At 41.7% G+C, this 16,926-nt stretch overlaps 1 protein-coding gene across 1 annotated transcript in view; it reads left to right on the forward strand.

Annotated features, from left to right (window-relative positions):
• Nucleotides 1–168: 168 nt before the first annotated feature.
• LOC148443428 (collagen alpha-1(XXVI) chain-like) overlaps nucleotides 169–16,926 on the forward strand; it is a gene marked incomplete at its 3' end in the record, with an annotated part of 638,952 nt that continues 622,194 nt past the window's right edge. Inside the window, exon 1 of the mRNA XM_088462839.1 lies at nucleotides 169–335. Coding sequence (XP_088318965.1) covers nucleotides 184–335 — 152 coding nt within the window. The remainder of the gene's footprint in view (nucleotides 336–16,926) is intronic.

Consider the following 16,926-nt stretch of genomic DNA (forward strand, 5'->3'; position numbering starts at 1 on the left):
AATGACTGGAGAAAACCTCACCAAATTTAAAGGACTTTAGTTCAGAGAATGACTTGAGCAGCCAGTCCTTGTATGTTTAGTTCAGCTTTACAGAGCTTTTGGTCTCTTGCATTTTAGAACCCCCTAGTTTGCCACTGGATTTGTTTAGTTTTTCATGTCAAAATTATTTCCCCATTGATAAAAATGAAATATCCTTTGGTTTTGCTCTGGTTTTCCAGCTTATTTGGATTTACCTGTGGGACAGGGTTTTTGTATCAATTCCCAGCATCACCTCTGCAGCACAACTATCCTGATCAAAACTCAGCATCTGCAAGCAGCAGTTACTCAAATCGAAGGTGAGTGCCATCACTTAAAAAATATATACATCTAAGTAAGTCAGAAAACTACGTAAAATTTTCTCTAATGTACAATACAAACCGTAAACATTTATTATACATAACTTGAAAATAACCAAAGCCATTTTAATAAATAGCTACACGTAATTTTGCATGAATAAAAACAAAACAATCTGAAAAACCATCTTAAAGTAGGCATTCTTATTGAAGTTTGTTATGTTAGTATGTCAAAATACAATTGGTTATTATTATTATTATTATTATTATTAATATTATTATTATTATTAAAACTTCGATTTTTAATAGCGCAAACTCTAATGTAGGAGGACATTTAATTTCCCGCGTGATAATTCATTAAATTGACTTGTACAATGTGCTATAAAAAATATATTTTTTCTTGTGTTTGATGCATATTGTAAATTCTAGACGTGCAAATGTTTCAATTATTGTGTAAAATAGGGCTTGAATGAAGATGACAATATGTTCAGCAATACACAAACATAAATAATGTACAGTGTGTGAACCATTATGTTGCCTGTATGTCTGTTTGCAGAAAGGTTATTTGGTTGCAATTGATGAGCTGGTCTAAAATATTTCACATTTCAAGAATGACAGTCATCTCCAAGCCATCCTTAATGGTGTGATGATGTATAGCATGAACCCATTTGAACTTCACGGTCATGAAACCATTGATAACTTGGGAAAAAGCACTGCTGAAAACATCTGGCTTACTCACTCCTCTGTGAAATTCTTCCAATAGCCTGTAGGGGGGAGTGTTGTCACAGAATACATAGGGTAGTTTGGTTCTAATTAATGTTTAGGTCTGCATCCTGTTCTTAATTTTGAGGGCTCGATGACATTATGCATGTCGTTGAAAGTATGTAACAATTTTAGGACCTGCATGACATCATTGTGTAATGATATATATTTAAAGAAATTGTTAGGGTAAAGTTTAGGTTGCTCACAAGCCTAACTAATATTCTGTTTGACACATTTCACACATCACAGTTTGTAGTGTTGACCGCAACAAATAGTATCCAATTAATGTTTGATATATATTAATTGATAAAATAGCTGTAAGTGAAATGTGTTATTTTACTGCTTCTTTTGGAAGAAACCCTTTGGTTATGTTTATAATTTGTATAGCAATTACCAGGAGATGCTCATTAGGGTCTTGTCAGAATCCCATAATCAGCCCTTGTGACTTTAGAGTCTGTGGGAGATTATAAATATATATTATTGCAGCACTTTAACAGTGAGCTTCTAACATGTATTTATTATCTTTCATAGAACCTTATTTACAAAAAGTAACATTAGAATAATTTGTGCGTTGTACCTGCCATTTTGTTACAGCTGTCGATTGATTATTATTTCAAAATCTTTCTTTTAGTTTTGGCTAATGGATAATTTCATTTGTATATGTTGGACAAAAGTATACTTTATTGCTGAGCTATGTAGAATTGGTACAGAGTACATCTACGTCTATGGTATGTTGGAACAATGTTTTTCACTGTAGGAATCCGATGTGTTATAGTCAGTTACATTAACTATGGTCTCTGGGGTACCTTCAGGTGAGTTGGCTCTCTACTTAAATATATCTATGTACGTGCTGTTATCATGTGGCACTACAGAATGCAATTATATGACCCAGAGTGGGTGTTATTATCATGTAGCGTTAGGGACGCCAGTACAGAGAAGCCTCAACGTGGCCCAGCGCTTAGCCATGTATTTGCAAATATATGCAACAAAGATCTCTGAATTTCTATTACCATGTAGTGTTCAAGTATTTTGCTTTTTTTGCAGTGTGCTCGAGGGAATTTTCTTTCTCAGATGTCCGATGGTCACTCAGTTGACCCAAAGGCTGCGTCTTTGGATGTAGCATTGGATCAGAGAAGCTGGCAATGGGCGTCTTTTAACTTAAAATGCCTCCCTCTGGCTTTTGCACACTTGGACGCAGCTGTGCTACAGTGTCCATCTCTGAATTAAGCCTTACAGTATGTCCCTTTAAACAGTGCATAGTTTTCCATTCAATGCAGAAAGATCTAAATGCTTTTGTACGTTCCTATCCCATATTTCTCACTAAGGGCTCTTTTTACTACAATCCGCATTTGTAATGCAGATTGTAGTGTGATATTACCGACTGAATTCGCATTGTGAATTCAGGCAATATCACAGGGATTTACTACTAATCCCTTGCAGGGACAGAGCTTGTGAGAAAGCTCTGTCCCTGCGAATCCCATCCGCACACTAGTCACGGTATTTTCGCAAAAAAATACAGTGACTAGTGCCCCGTGCATGCGCCGACCGGCCAAATCTGCTACCCCCCCGCGCTAAGCCTCGCCCCTGTCATTAAGCCCCGCGATCGCGGACCCCCCCACAACCCTCTCCGCAGCTCCCCCTTTCCCTTAATTACACTTACCTGCATGATCCGGGTGATGTCTTCCATGTCCTCTGGTCAGGTGATATCCCATACTGCACTGGGACCCGATCACCTGATGACCAGGCCGCAGTGCAACATGGGAGACCAGCTGACCGGAGGGGAGACATCACCGGAGCCCCGACCATCGGTCCCTGGAGTTAGGTAAGTTAATTTTTTTTTTTACTTTTTTTTTACACTGTATCAGCGTGTGGTCTGTTTAGACCCACAGCTGATTACTGGGGCCAGCTCCGGGCTCTGCTCTCCCCGTTAGAGCAGGGCAGGAGTCCGGGAACCGGGGGAGACCCTGGATAATGCCACCTCCAGGTGGCGTTATTATCAGAGCCGTAACTAGACTTTTTGGTGCCCTGTGCCAGAAACAGCATTGGCGCTCCCCTCATTTTTCAAAGGGACATAATGCACCCAAAAAAGGGCCATGGCTTCATGGGGAAGGGCCAGGGAAGAGATAGGAGAGGCCAGGAGATGCTGGGGATGAAATAAGTGGAAGCTACAAGTAAGAATGATAATAAACAGATATTTGACAGGCCCAAACAGCGCCCCCTGACCTGTGGTGCTCTGTGCGATGGCACCGGCCGCACTACCCTAGCTACGGCATGGTTATTATCACAGGGCTTTCTCCGGTATTTTTTACAATTTATTTTTAGTAACTTTGGTCGGATCACATTTCCCATTACAATTATGGGAAATGCGATCTGCTTACTAAAAATAAATGATACTTAGGAGTTGGAGTAGAATTTTACGAATTCTACTCCAATTGCCCTGTAATAACTATAGGTGATACTAAAATAATGTGAAAAGGGTGTGAAAACACCCTTTTTCACTATATTTTAGTAAAAATAATGTTAATAAATAGAGCCCTAAGAGAATATCTTACAGTTTTATTCCCTTGACCCAACCTAGTGTTGCATTTGCAGTCACTAGTTAGTTTTCAGTTTGTTGTTTCAGGAGTGTTTCTATCTGATCTTTTATAAATCTTAATATTTGTGCTGAATAACAATTGCACGGGAGAAAGAGAAGCATATACAGTAAGAAGATAGAATTATATGGGTATATGAGATCCCTAGGTTTAGCACAGGCAGGATTTTGACAATAGCAGCTGCTTGTGACACAACTTCATGCAATTTGATCAATGAAACTGTTGATAGATGATGATCTTCTTCTGTGCTCTCATTGCGGTTAGTAACTTGAGAAAGGTCCAGACAGAGAAAACTACATGGTATAAAGACAAGGGCTGAATATTCTTAACTATATCTCTCACATATAGTATTTGACAAACTCTTTAGGACCATCTCAACGAGATATGAAGACAATGCAAAATCAAAACTAAATAGCCTGATATAGTGATCATATTACTATATACTGTGCTTACTCTATACTTTTACTTTATACATTTTATATTATTCATAGTATACTTTTATACTGTTGTTCCTGGATTAATCACAGAAGTTTAGATTTTTAGAATTGAACGACTATTGGCCTGGTTCAGAACTGTACACAAAGCTGCTCGCAGTGCCCCCTAAGTCACAGCATGATTGACATGCTGAGGCCGTATGGTCAGCGTCGCAGAAAACGGGGGGGCTCTGTTTTTCAGGCATGCCGATGCCAGTGTATGCATCTTCCGACGCAGCTTCACTTTCCCCGGCAGTGTGAAATACACAGCCATCCTGAGTAACCTCAAGGTTACAACGATGGCTGATGTTCTTGCAAGTGATCCGATGGCTGCGCCTTTGGACGCAGCAGTGGGCCACAAAAGCCTGCAGGAGACGTCTATTTACACAAGCCGCCTCCTGTATCATTAGTATAATTTCAAATCACTGCTGCGTTGCGATGCAAATAGCGTACAACTCTAAATCAGGCCCTACGTTCCAGGTGTTCGGCCATGCAAAGGAATTATTTTACATAAATGAAAACTCCCTGTAGTACCATTGAAACAAGGATGTTCTGCTAATTCACTGTTGTGTGAAATAAATATAAGTAAGTTCAGAGCCGGATTAATGGGGTTCTGAACAGACCGGAGCTGCCACGACCAGCTCCAGCACTGCTGCTGAGATAGCTGCTACTGGTGGCGGAGGCTTGAGATGAGCAGAAGCAATCCCCGCACTGCCCGAGGGAAGGCTTCAGTCTGCCCCCGCTGCATGAGCGCAGGTAGGACCTGCACTGCCACCTCATGGAGGTATGGGGGAAGGAGGCACACACACAGTGGGTACAGCTAGGGGGGCGGAGCTGGCAAGACTGTGTGGGCCTCCTGTCTTAAGTACTTCGGGCCCACCGAAGGCTTCATCTAGCTCTGAGTAAGTTGAATAGGAACTGTTCTCCTGTAAGGACAAATGGATATCGTAAATGTGAAGGAGATCAGTATTTTCAATGAAATACATGAGATCTTAATTAATGTAATACAGGTTTTAATATATTTATAATAGAGCCAAGAGAAGGACAGTAATGAAGAGAAGAGGGAATATTAGATGTAAAAAAATAACTCAAGCTCCAAGTAGGGAAGTTGGAGATAACATACTGTACACTGTTGCTCATTATTCACTAGTGAAGTTGTTCCCGAACTGTGTACCATGATGCACCAGGGTGCCGCAGCAAAACTCACAGGGTCGACGCGGAACTATTCAAGTTTTCACTGCGTCAGCGGCTCAGAATTTCAGCTTTTGATGATGCTCTTAAATGTTTGAGTTATGTTTATGTGTATTACTATTTCTCGACTATCCAGGTCCATCAGTAATCCAAGAGTGTAGCCATCACTGTCTGTGAGGTCTAGCACAGTTCAGTAAGTACATTGATTGTAAATCTGTGTGCCACACCGCTATGGAAAAATTTTTGAACCATAAGAAAAAGTGTAAGAGCAAAGGAGGGATGGCGAGCCACAGACCAATTGTGAGGTTGTGAAGTAAAGCAAATATCATAAATATGATGATAGTTATTTAGTCATTGGTTTTACTTTGGTAGATATCAATCTCCCAGGCATTTCTTTTGGACTAACCCTAACTCCTAACCCTAAGGGCACCATGAGACGAGAAAGGTTGTGAACCACTGCACTAGCCAGATCACAACTATCATGTCAAAAGTTGAATTAGAATAAAAAATATCAAATGAGTAAAGAAACACAAGAGAACATAAAAGTGTAGCTTACATGAAATTGCATTATGTTTCAGTGGACCGATCCCAGTATACATGACGTCCATGCGAATGTTGACTGTTTTAATTTATGATGACATTTAGGGGTCTATTTACTAAGCAGTGTTAGGAGACAGAGTGAAAAGTGATAAGTCTGTGATAAGGTACCAGCCAATCAGCTCCCACCTGCCATCTCACAGGCTGTGTTTGAAAAATGACAGTTAGGAGCTGATTGGCTGGCACCTTATCACTTACTTATCACTTTTCACTCTGTCTCCTAACACAGTTTAGTAAATAGACCCCTTAATCTCTAAGTATAAACTTTTAAATCATGGTGTGATCACAATATTGACACCATTACCAGTTTAAAAATGTTGGTTGTGCTGGATGATTGCTGTAGGTGTTTCTGCAGAGGTAAATATGTGAATTGTTTAAACTATAAAGGATTTCCTGAGGGCAGGGCAGTAAAGCGGAAATGATGTCATACTTAAAATGTTGTCTGGGATATATCTAGGACTGTGTGTTTTCATTGTCAGATGGAAATTGTGTCTGTACTGGAAGGGGTCTGCTTACCTTTACTAAAAATAAGGTCCCACAATGACAGATTTGCAAACAAAACTATATTAACTTAAGATCGCGCAGAAGTGTTTTCTTTACATTTCATGTGATTTTATGTTTTTCATGTGTGTAATTTTTTTTTACTTTTTTGATATGTTTGCAAATTAACGTTCATGTTTTTATTACCTCATGTAGCTAGGTGTTCACGTTTAAGTAGCTTTTATTTATTTTTGTTTCACTGAATGGGTCTTCACACTGCATACAAAGCTAATAAGCATGTGCAGCGTGTCAGACTTCTGTAGCTAGTGTGTTCTTGCTTTTATAGTACATTAGCAATGACATGATTTACAGGTGTGTTTTGCAAGAACCACCTATTGCATTTGCCTGGTCCATGCTGTCAGGCTGCACATACTCAATAAACAGAACTCGCTCACTTGTGTCACAGCATTAAGTTGAAATGGAATTTATTTGATGGTGATACAGAAAGGTGAAATATAGAAGTGTATTACATCATAAAGTAATGTATCATCTTCAAATGATTTGCATCTGCCTTATGAAAGAGCATGAAATCTGTAATCTTTCATTGTGATTTTATATTGTAAGCTCTCTCATGAACAGTTATCTCCCTCTTTTGTATTAGTTTCTGCTAGTATGTCAGTAGCAGGGCTGGCTCAAGGCACGTTCGACCAGTGTGGTCAATAGGTGCTCCACCCCATAGAGGGTGCACCCCTCCCAAGCATCTCGATTTCAGCGGGACAGTCTCGTTTTTCGGGCCCTGCCCGCTGTTCCACCCGCAGGCCGAAGTGTCCCGCCGGTGGTTGGGAGGTTGGGCACCCCCACCGCTGCAGCTGTGCCGGCCCCGGAGAAGAGGAATGTCTGCCATGCGCATGCCCGCGGCATCCATTCAGTGCAGGGAGAGGGTTAGGGGAAGCCCAGCTACTGACAGAGTGCTGGGCTCACCCCAATCCTGATGGTAAATGGGAGGCGTGCCATACAGGCATGCCCCAAAATAGAGCCATTTAGGGGAATGGCCTATGGTAATTAGGCCACACACCCTTTTTGGCCGTGCGTGGCTTTGCAAGGGTAAAGGGCATCAGATTCCCTGTCTGCACAGGGCACGGCTCTTCCTGGGCTGGCCCTGGTCAGTACTGTTCAATGGTTACTCTAAATTGTACAGTGTGTCATACTACAAAGAAGAATTGTAGGGTAAGAAGAGCATTAGCGTTTTTAATAGGTTAATAACAGAGGGCCTGATTCAGAGATGGATGTAATGGCGATTTTTGCACAGATTGAGCGATTGTTTGCAGGGGCGTCTTAAGAGAGTAGGGGGCCCATGTGCACTCCCCGTGCAGGGCCCCCTCCTCTCTCCCATGTGGCCGACAGCCAACTGACGCGGCTAGCCAGCCACCAGAGCATTAGTAGACAATGGCAAACAATCAGTGGCGTATCTATAATGGGTGCAGTGTGTGCGGGGCACACGGGCCCCCGGGTCCAGGGGGTCCCGCACCGCACACCCTGCACACATATTATTTTAAACTCACCTATCCGTGGTCCCGCGTCGGGTGTCAGCGCTGCTTAGAACATCGGAAAATGGCCGTCGCGGCCATTTTTCTGGTGTTCTGCACATGCGCAGTAGACTCTGGGCACACTCTAGTGTCCTGTTTGGTCGAGGTAACAGGGGGCTGGTCAGAAAAATGAAGGTGTGTCTTACCGTTTAAACGCCGTTACATGGGCATACATAAATTGGCCATTGCAGCATGAGAGCTCTCTGCATGTCAGGAGAGCTGCTGTATTTGAGACAGGTCAGACCTGCCGCAAGTCCTGCATTGCTGGTCGATGTGCGTCGATGTTACCAATATTAACGCTGGTACGCAATGTTGTATGCAGATGAGAAGGCAGCGGTGGGCGTCCTTATATTAAGCTTTGGAACTATTAGCAGATTTTCGCAGCTGCCACACTTACGGCACTACCATTTTGAGGTACTGGACCATCCTCCCTACAGCCCTGACCTGGTACTGATTGATTTCCATCTCTTTAGACCAGGGGTTCTCAAACTCGGTCCTCAGGACCCCAAACAGTGCATGTTTTCCAGGTCTCCTCACAGAATCACAAATTAAATAATTAGCTCCAACTGTGGCTCTTTTAAAATGTGTTAGTGAGTAATGAGTATACCTGTGCACCTGCTGGGTGACCTGGAAAACGTGAACTGTGTGGGGTCCTGGGGACCGAGTTTGAGAACCACTGCATTAGACCATTGAAGAAGCACTTAGGTTTAAGGCGATTCGCATCCAACGTTGAAGTTTAGCAACCCATTATGTCCTGGCTTCAGATGCTTGACACTGATTTCTTCTATGCCGAGATAGATGCCTTGGTTTTCCATTGGAACAAATGCTTAAACAAGTATAAGGACTATGTGGAAAAATAATCTGTACAAAGGCCATACTATTGATTATACATATACATACAATACATTTTAGCAATGAGAGGTCTTGTTACCTTATATTGAACCACTCTCGTAATAGGTGTGGCACTGACTCCTGCAAGTTGATGATCATAACATACACCTGCCTTTTAAATGTTAAGCTCCTATATAGCTCTAGCCTGATTGACAGGTGTCAAAGCCATGTTTTCTTACTCCTTAGTCTGACACCTCCCACCAACACTTGATAAAAGTGATAAGATTAGATGCTTCTATTTTGCCTGTCTGCAATGCCTCCCACAGTCACACCCGGAGCCTATTCTGCTATACACACAGGTTAAGTAATAACCTTTGCTTCTCTTCTACTTCCATAGAGGAACAAAGTTGGGTAGCATGGACTCTGTGCGTATGTTTTTGATAGGGCATATGCATTTTTATGTAACAAACCAGATCTATGTTCAACTGTGTTGCAGAATGGTCGTAAAGCCAAAAATCAGCTTCACCTCTCGTTTAACTCGCAATTGATCTGCAACAACCCTAGTGGTGTATAATTGGTGAACTCTCTACCCAATAAATAGTAGTTTCTGCAGCGCAGTATATCACCAGACCTTCTTTCTCTACCATAGGAGGAAGTAGCTTCCGGCTCAGGAACAAAACTGGGCTTTTTGCCCCATTTGTGATCTGTGTCAGCACAGCCAACCATACACCCATAGGCGTGTGGACGGAGTGTGCCGAATGTGTGCCCACACACCCATTAGGCAGTTGAAAACTGTACCCAAAGTATATCCTCTCCTCTTCTCAGCCGACTCCCAGGGAAGAGGAAGCCTCTTTTTAAATCTAAATGGCTGTGAAACCACTGTATCTGGTTAGAGCGGTTTCACATCAGCCATCTTCTATTCAAAAAGAGGCTGCCTCTTCCCTGGGAGTTGGCTGACATGCGTGAATTAGGCAACCACTGAGCCGCCCCCAAATGGACGTGAATTAGTCAACCGCTGAGCTGCCCAGGTGAGTAGTTTATATCCCAGGGTTGGGCAGTAGTCTGTGTTCCGGAGGGTTGGTCTATGTCCCCTGGAGACTTGGTCAATGTCCCGGTGTGGGCAGGGGGGCACATGTATGCCTATGCCTACACCAGAGACGTCTGCTTGGAAGAAAAACCTTTGATAAGTTTGGATCTTGTAAGGGAACAGAGGACCTGATTCAGACCCGTTTGTTAGGAATCGTTCCATCGTAGCTGCCGATGGTTTGCATTGTGCATATACGTATGCATTGCAGTTCGCGAACTAGTCCAAGCAACCGGGAAGCGTACGCTCGCCGAGCATAGATAGCCCAGCTGAATGAGTGACAGGACAAGCCATTTGTGCGTGGTAACAGGGGCTGGCCACTAGAAATGGGGGAGTGGAGGTGCGAACGCAGGTATGTCTGAGCGTCATAACGCTGTTTTCAGAGGCGTGCAAAATTAACAGGCTGCGTCATAGTACACGTCACCTGGTTGAATTTTACACTGAAGTGCTCGCAGTGCTTGTGGTAGGGTATAGTCAACCTCAAGCGCTGCGAATGCATCTGATGCTACCGGATGTACTGATGGTTGCATACACTTCCTTGATATGATGTGCGCAAGTGGGCGTCTTAAGACAGGCTGGTGGGCGTCTGCATACACAAAGCGATTGCATGCCAAGACATAGTGGGCGTGCTTATGCTTTGCCGTGCGATCGCCTGCCTTGCCGTCACTTAGCCGAATTTGCATATGCTGGGAGCGAGCGTATGCATCTAGAGAGCGGGTCTGAATTGAGCTCAGAGTGCAGACCAAAACACTGAAAGTGCAGCTTAATTGGCAGCAGACCAATTTAATCCATTGGGATAGATATTTGTTAATGGGGCCAACCAAGTGACTCCATTAACTACAGTAAGTTTCTGTAATAGCTAACTAGCCCTAAAATTTAGGGTCCAGGAAGGTCACCCCACTTTTTCGTTCACCTCTCTCACTTCGCATTTGGCTGACAACTTGCAAACCCCTGCCGCAGGTACTGCGAATAGGCATTTTTAATTGGCCTGGACAATTCTCGGGTGAGCGCATTCGTGCGAAGTCTGCGAGTTTCATGAAACAAACTCGCACATCACAGCTCGCACCTAATTGGATTGACCCCCTAGTGTTTGAGCTGACTACTAAAAGCCTTGCTGGGTTGCTTGGAACTCATTACAGCTGGTCCTAGAAGACAGACACAGAATGGACATACAGTAAAACATACTCAGAATCTGACTTATTAATACTCAGATGTAAGATACTGTATGATCACAGCTCTGGAAACATTTTCTGAAGATATCACCTCCAATAATTAAGGGCCCGATTCTCTAGGGATGGCTATTGCAATCGTGGCTGCGATTACGCACGCAGGTCTGCTGCAAAAGTATGCTAATGACTGCAATCGCAAAGCCGTCGTACAGTCAGCTTAGAGACGCCCACTCCCACTATCTCACATCCATAATACCTTGCAGTCCTGCGTATACAACGGGAACATCGAGTAACATCGGCCCCTCATGCACAATTACAACAGGTCAGACCTTACTCAGATATTGCTAACCTTGTCACACGCAGTGAGTACACAAGCTACGTATGCCGTCACAGTGGCTAATTTATGCACGCCCAAGCAACGGCGTTCAAATGGACAGACATGCCTGCTTTTCTCCAACCACTTCCCCGTCACCACTCCCGTCCCTTGATCTACGATGGCTTTATATCTGCATAGGTGATCGCAGTACAGTCGCAATGCCAACTCACGCACGCGCACCGCAGTGCATACGCACGCACAGTACGCACCATCGGCCGATCAGCGGACACTGTTGCAGTTGCGATCCGTGATGAATCAGGCCCTAAATACCATCCCTTATAAAAGTCTCCATGTGCTGAGGGGACTTTCTGTATATAGTGTGACACCAACAGGAAGAGATCAAGGGCTGTACCTGAAAAACACTTACTAAAACCATTTGCTATCATGTACCCCCCTTAGCTCTGTATCCCCCTGTGTCTGTAAATGTCTACCCTTTGATATTGTTTCTGTATAAACCTGTTATTTTGAGTTATTGTGAACAGTCTGGAGTAATGTGTTCAATGTATCTGCGGTATCTGAGCTGCCCTAAGGGGATTCCTCATGTGTCACAGGTTAGGAATCCCTGATCTAGAACACACATTGTACTGTAAATTCTATGTTCTGCTCTTTTGAGGTACAGGGAGTCGTGGCTTAGAAACCCATAATGTAATAGGATAATGAACTATATGGCCCAAATGAGTATTTTCTGCTCTTTGTTTCACTGTCAAATGTGCAGCGCATACATAATCACTAGGCATAAATCTTCTGTGACAAGGGAACAGATCTGCACATCTGTAAGTGTACACATATGTATTGTTTATGTCATTTATGAGGACTGTTATGGGAAGCATTTGTCAAACAAACATAGAGCACTACTATATAAGAGTGACAGTTGTGGTAACACAGCAGTGACCTTATTATGTGGTCACCGAATATAAGTGGTTTGCTTAGAAATTGGTACTGTGTCAGACAGCATTAGGAAATGACTCAGTGCAAGTTGCCAGCTCATTTTTCTCTGCTTACATTGTCAAGAACACATTCGGCATGTACTGTAAGAACGATCACAGGTTCTGTAGGCTGCATGTGATAAAAGGAAAGAATGAGGAATGTGGCAAGTCAGCGGACCAGCTGTATCACTTACATTGTTCCTCTTGCCCTTTAAAAAGATATGTAGTCCTATATATGGGTATTATCTGTTTGAATTTATATTTAAATAATAGAGCCCGCAATGTTAACCTTCCCTTATTTTAACCCTTTCACAGTCATAGAGTGATGTTGTAAATAGACATAGTACTGTAAATATATGGGAAAGAAAAGATGAAAGGCCATAAATACATCAGGTGGTTACTGTATTAGGGCTGTTTGCTATTATAGTGAAACACTATATAACAACAATATTGTGTTATATGAGTAACTCTGCTAGAGACATTTCTCTTCCAGGGCAGCGTTTCATTGTCTGATGATTTCCCACTCAAAATACTCCATTACATGTATATATGTATATACGACCTACTGGGGGCTCACTCTAGGGAAAGGGTTTTGATAGAAGCCTCCTTGCTTAAATGGAAGGTGGGCTTAACTTCCCTGCTGGTGATATCATTGCTTCCCTCTACCATGGTGATTAGTCCTGCTCTTGATTACCGTTACTGACCTTGACTACATTTTTTACTGCTCTTGCTCACTGCCTGTCATCACCCCTTGGACTTATTATCAGACTCTACTTACCTGCTGCCAGACCTGACCTTTGGCCTGTTTTTGGGACTTTCCTTGCCTGCTGCCAGCCCTTACCTTTATGCCTGTTTTCTGGACACTATTTGTTCACTGCTGGCCCTGACTATTGACTTGTCTGTTAATTATTATTGTTTTTTTATTATAATTCTGTGATGATGTCTCTGAGCTGAAAGACCTTGGGCATTCTTTATTGTTGACAAAATAGGGAGAAACATTGCCTACCCTATCTCCCAATGGTCATAATTTCTTAAAGTTAAATTTATACATTCCTTACATTTCAGACAATCACTAGCAGTCCATTTCATATTCTGAACTAAGAGGGCCTAGTGTCTCACAGACTTCATAAATATGTACTGATGCAACCCTTTTAAAAAGTATAAATTATAGCATCAGAAATGCTCCCATATCTAGATTTTTGCCTGAATTTATACATGTGGAGTTGGAACTGGGGCAGGTAGGGGAGTTAGCTGAGTACAGTGAGGGCTTGTTCACACAAGTGCAATGTCAGCAGGCATGGATGCACATATACTTCTTTGGAGGAAAATTTCTTGCCGGTTCCGGAGGTCTGGCATACACATATGCAATAATAATGTTGATGATGAGGATGACGAAGATGACTATGACTATCATGGATGTAGTATGAAAAGTAGACATTCAGAACGTCAATGCCTGAATATAAACAGGTTCTGAATGTCAGCAGTCAGAATGTCGACAAGGCTATTAGGTCAGCAAGTAAAATGACGACATTCACCACTGTCGATATGGATTACATATCGACTTGTTAATAATGTTGACATTTAACATGGCGTCACAAGAATATTGACAGTACATTTTGAATGTGTATATTCTGATCAGATCCGCAATCAGCAGCACTGTGTAGTCGCTCCTAACTGCTGGTCTGTATGCTGACTCCTCCAGCTAATAGTGCCTAATTCAGCAGTGTGTGGCTACATTATATCAAGTCCACATTACTTATTTGTCATTTCTATTTGGATTAGTTCAGTACTGCCGTTGTATTTTTAAAGGGGGGTATATAATGGATGTGGGGGTGTTTGTATTTTATTAAAATTTATAAGGAAAATTGGATTTTGGCATGTATTAATAACAAAGTGCTATTTTCTCTTGTGTATACGTCAATTCATTATATTACTATATTGTGTACAAATAACGTAATTTTATTTTTAGCATTTATTACTAACACTGGGCCTGATTCAGAGGTGGATTCAGGGTCAATTTCGATTGCAAGCAGCTGAAGTTTATCAGTTTGCGCATGCACCAGAGTCACACTGTGCATATACCGTGTTGGTCTTGTGATGGCGGTCCTACTGCGGATTAGGATGCAGAATGATTGACAGACAGCGATTTTTAGTGGGAGGTAACCAAGGTGTGGCGACTCAAACACAGATATTTTGCAATGTTTTTTAGGGGTATCGCAGCCAGCAACTGCGTAGTCTCATGTAGTGGTTCTGACCCCGGCATATTACTTGCGGCGAGGATTCCGAGCATTCCTAGGGTTGCTCAGAGGTTTGATAGTGCGCCTGATGTTCGTCCGATACTGCATCTTTGTACGCAAGCAGCGGATCAGAGAAGGCAGTGGTGGGCGTCTCCATACAAAAGACACTGGCTGTCACACTTGGGGGATTGCTCATGTCCACTGCATACGGGATCGCAGGCGCAACAGCCATTGCGTCCACCTCTGAATTAGGCCCACTGTTAAGCTACATCTTCTGCTTTGCGTAAGTAGGTCCATAACTCCTGTCTCTCAGTGATGTCATTCATTTATAGTGAATTAATAGGCTGCATTCTCATAAATATTGGTCAAGCACACAAAATGACTGCATATATTATTCCATTTTAAGATCCGATTATTTAAGGATGGGATATGCCAAATAAAAAAAAAAACATTGCAGAAAGTAAATACATAAAAAATATCTGCGGCAATAATGTAGACCACATGCCATGTCGTCCTTTAGCCTCCTCTCTGTTTTCGGTGTTATTCATACAACAAAATATAACAAAAGAAGACTATTGTTTATCTTTCCTGCTCTGGAAAGCACCCAAGTCTAACATGAAGGACCTCCATAGTGATATGAATGGAATCTGCTTGTTGTGATATACAATAGAGCTTTACTATAGATTGATGAAGTCTCAGCATGATCATAAAGCAGAGAGTAAATCTTTCTCAATACTTTGTGATTTGGTCATCCAATGTTTATCTTTAAAAAGATTAGACATGTTTTTAAATCTATGTTACAGAATGTTATGGAGCCAAAAGGAATTTCATGAAGCCTAGTCATTAATGCACATTAAAAGTGCCTGTTTCTAGGATAGGTGCAAATGGAGGTCAGGGAATGAATACCTTGGTTTTAAATTTTATAGCAAGTATAATAGCCTGAACTAAAGATTCTAAATGTATTTATTTTTATTTTGTTAAGGTCATATAGCATTTATAATACAGGTGACCTACCTTTTCCTGTAAGGCTACAAATATCTCTAATACATTATTTGTGTATTTTGACATCTCCATCTACAAGTCTGGCTGGAGGACATTGAGATAGCTATAGTAAAGTCATGTTAAAAATAAAGCGTGGCTTGTTATTTATTTACTTATTAATGAAAATGTACATGTAATATGCTAATCATAATCATACAGATATTTATATTATTTTTATTAGATTATTATTATTGTGGGTATTGTTATTGTGGATAGTAATATTGTTTCTATGTTGCAGTAATGAAGCCTATACAGTAACATATATTAAATGTATGCCTGGGGATCATTAAACGTTTGCACATCACATAAAATTTGTTGCACGGTGCACGGATTTTGGCTGCATATAAATAACACTTGAGGCCCCTTGTTCGATTAGGGGCATTCATTTACAAGTAGGCAGGCAGACACAAGTTAAATATGCCCCATGATATGCATCTTCTGTTTAGGTTATATATTTGCTCCTGATACTTCTATATGCTACTTTTAAGCTTGTCGGTATCTTTAGATAAAACACAAACAGAGGTGGAATCATAAGTGTGCAGCTGCGTAATTGATCATACACACATGAGCAATATTCAACTGTAAGTGGGAGATTTATCAAATCTTGGTGAGAGATAAAGTGGAGAGACCAAGTACCAACCAATCAGCTTTCAACTGTCATTTAACAGGCTGTGCTTCAAAAAGACAGGAGCTGATTGATTGGTACATCTCTCTCTACTTTCTCTCTCTCCAAGGTTTGATACATCTATCCTAAATCACATCCTGGTTTCGGGTAGCTATTGGTAGAAGATACTAATTTTGAGACTAGTAATTGGGAATAGAGTATTTTTAAACAATTATGCAATGATTTAACTATTTTTTTCTAAGCCCCCTTCCTGCACCTCAAACACCAGCCATACAACCAGATCAGTAAATGATTTGTCTATACACATGCCTGGCCAAATTGCAGTTGTTTGATTGTTGTAACATCTCATTGTACAGACAGGAGTCAATGTAGAGTAATATAGTTCTTCCTGAACCCTTTCTAGTAGTGACTGTGCATATACTGTATAATGATGGGGATCATCATTAGCTTTGTACCTACCATTCCAGATGTATACTGTACATCACAATGTAATGGTGTTCAGTGAGATGAGACCACAATAAAATGGTTCAAATGAAATCAAACTAGTCAAAATGAACAAGTGATCGACTGAAATCGTAGCACAAATACTGTAATAATAAAGCAGCAAGCTTTACACAGTACA

This window comes from Taudactylus pleione, unplaced genomic scaffold (assembly GCF_031769625.1).
Source record: "Taudactylus pleione unplaced genomic scaffold, aTauple2 ptg001272l, whole genome shotgun sequence".
Classification (NCBI taxonomy): domain Eukaryota; kingdom Metazoa; phylum Chordata; class Amphibia; order Anura; family Myobatrachidae; genus Taudactylus; species Taudactylus pleione.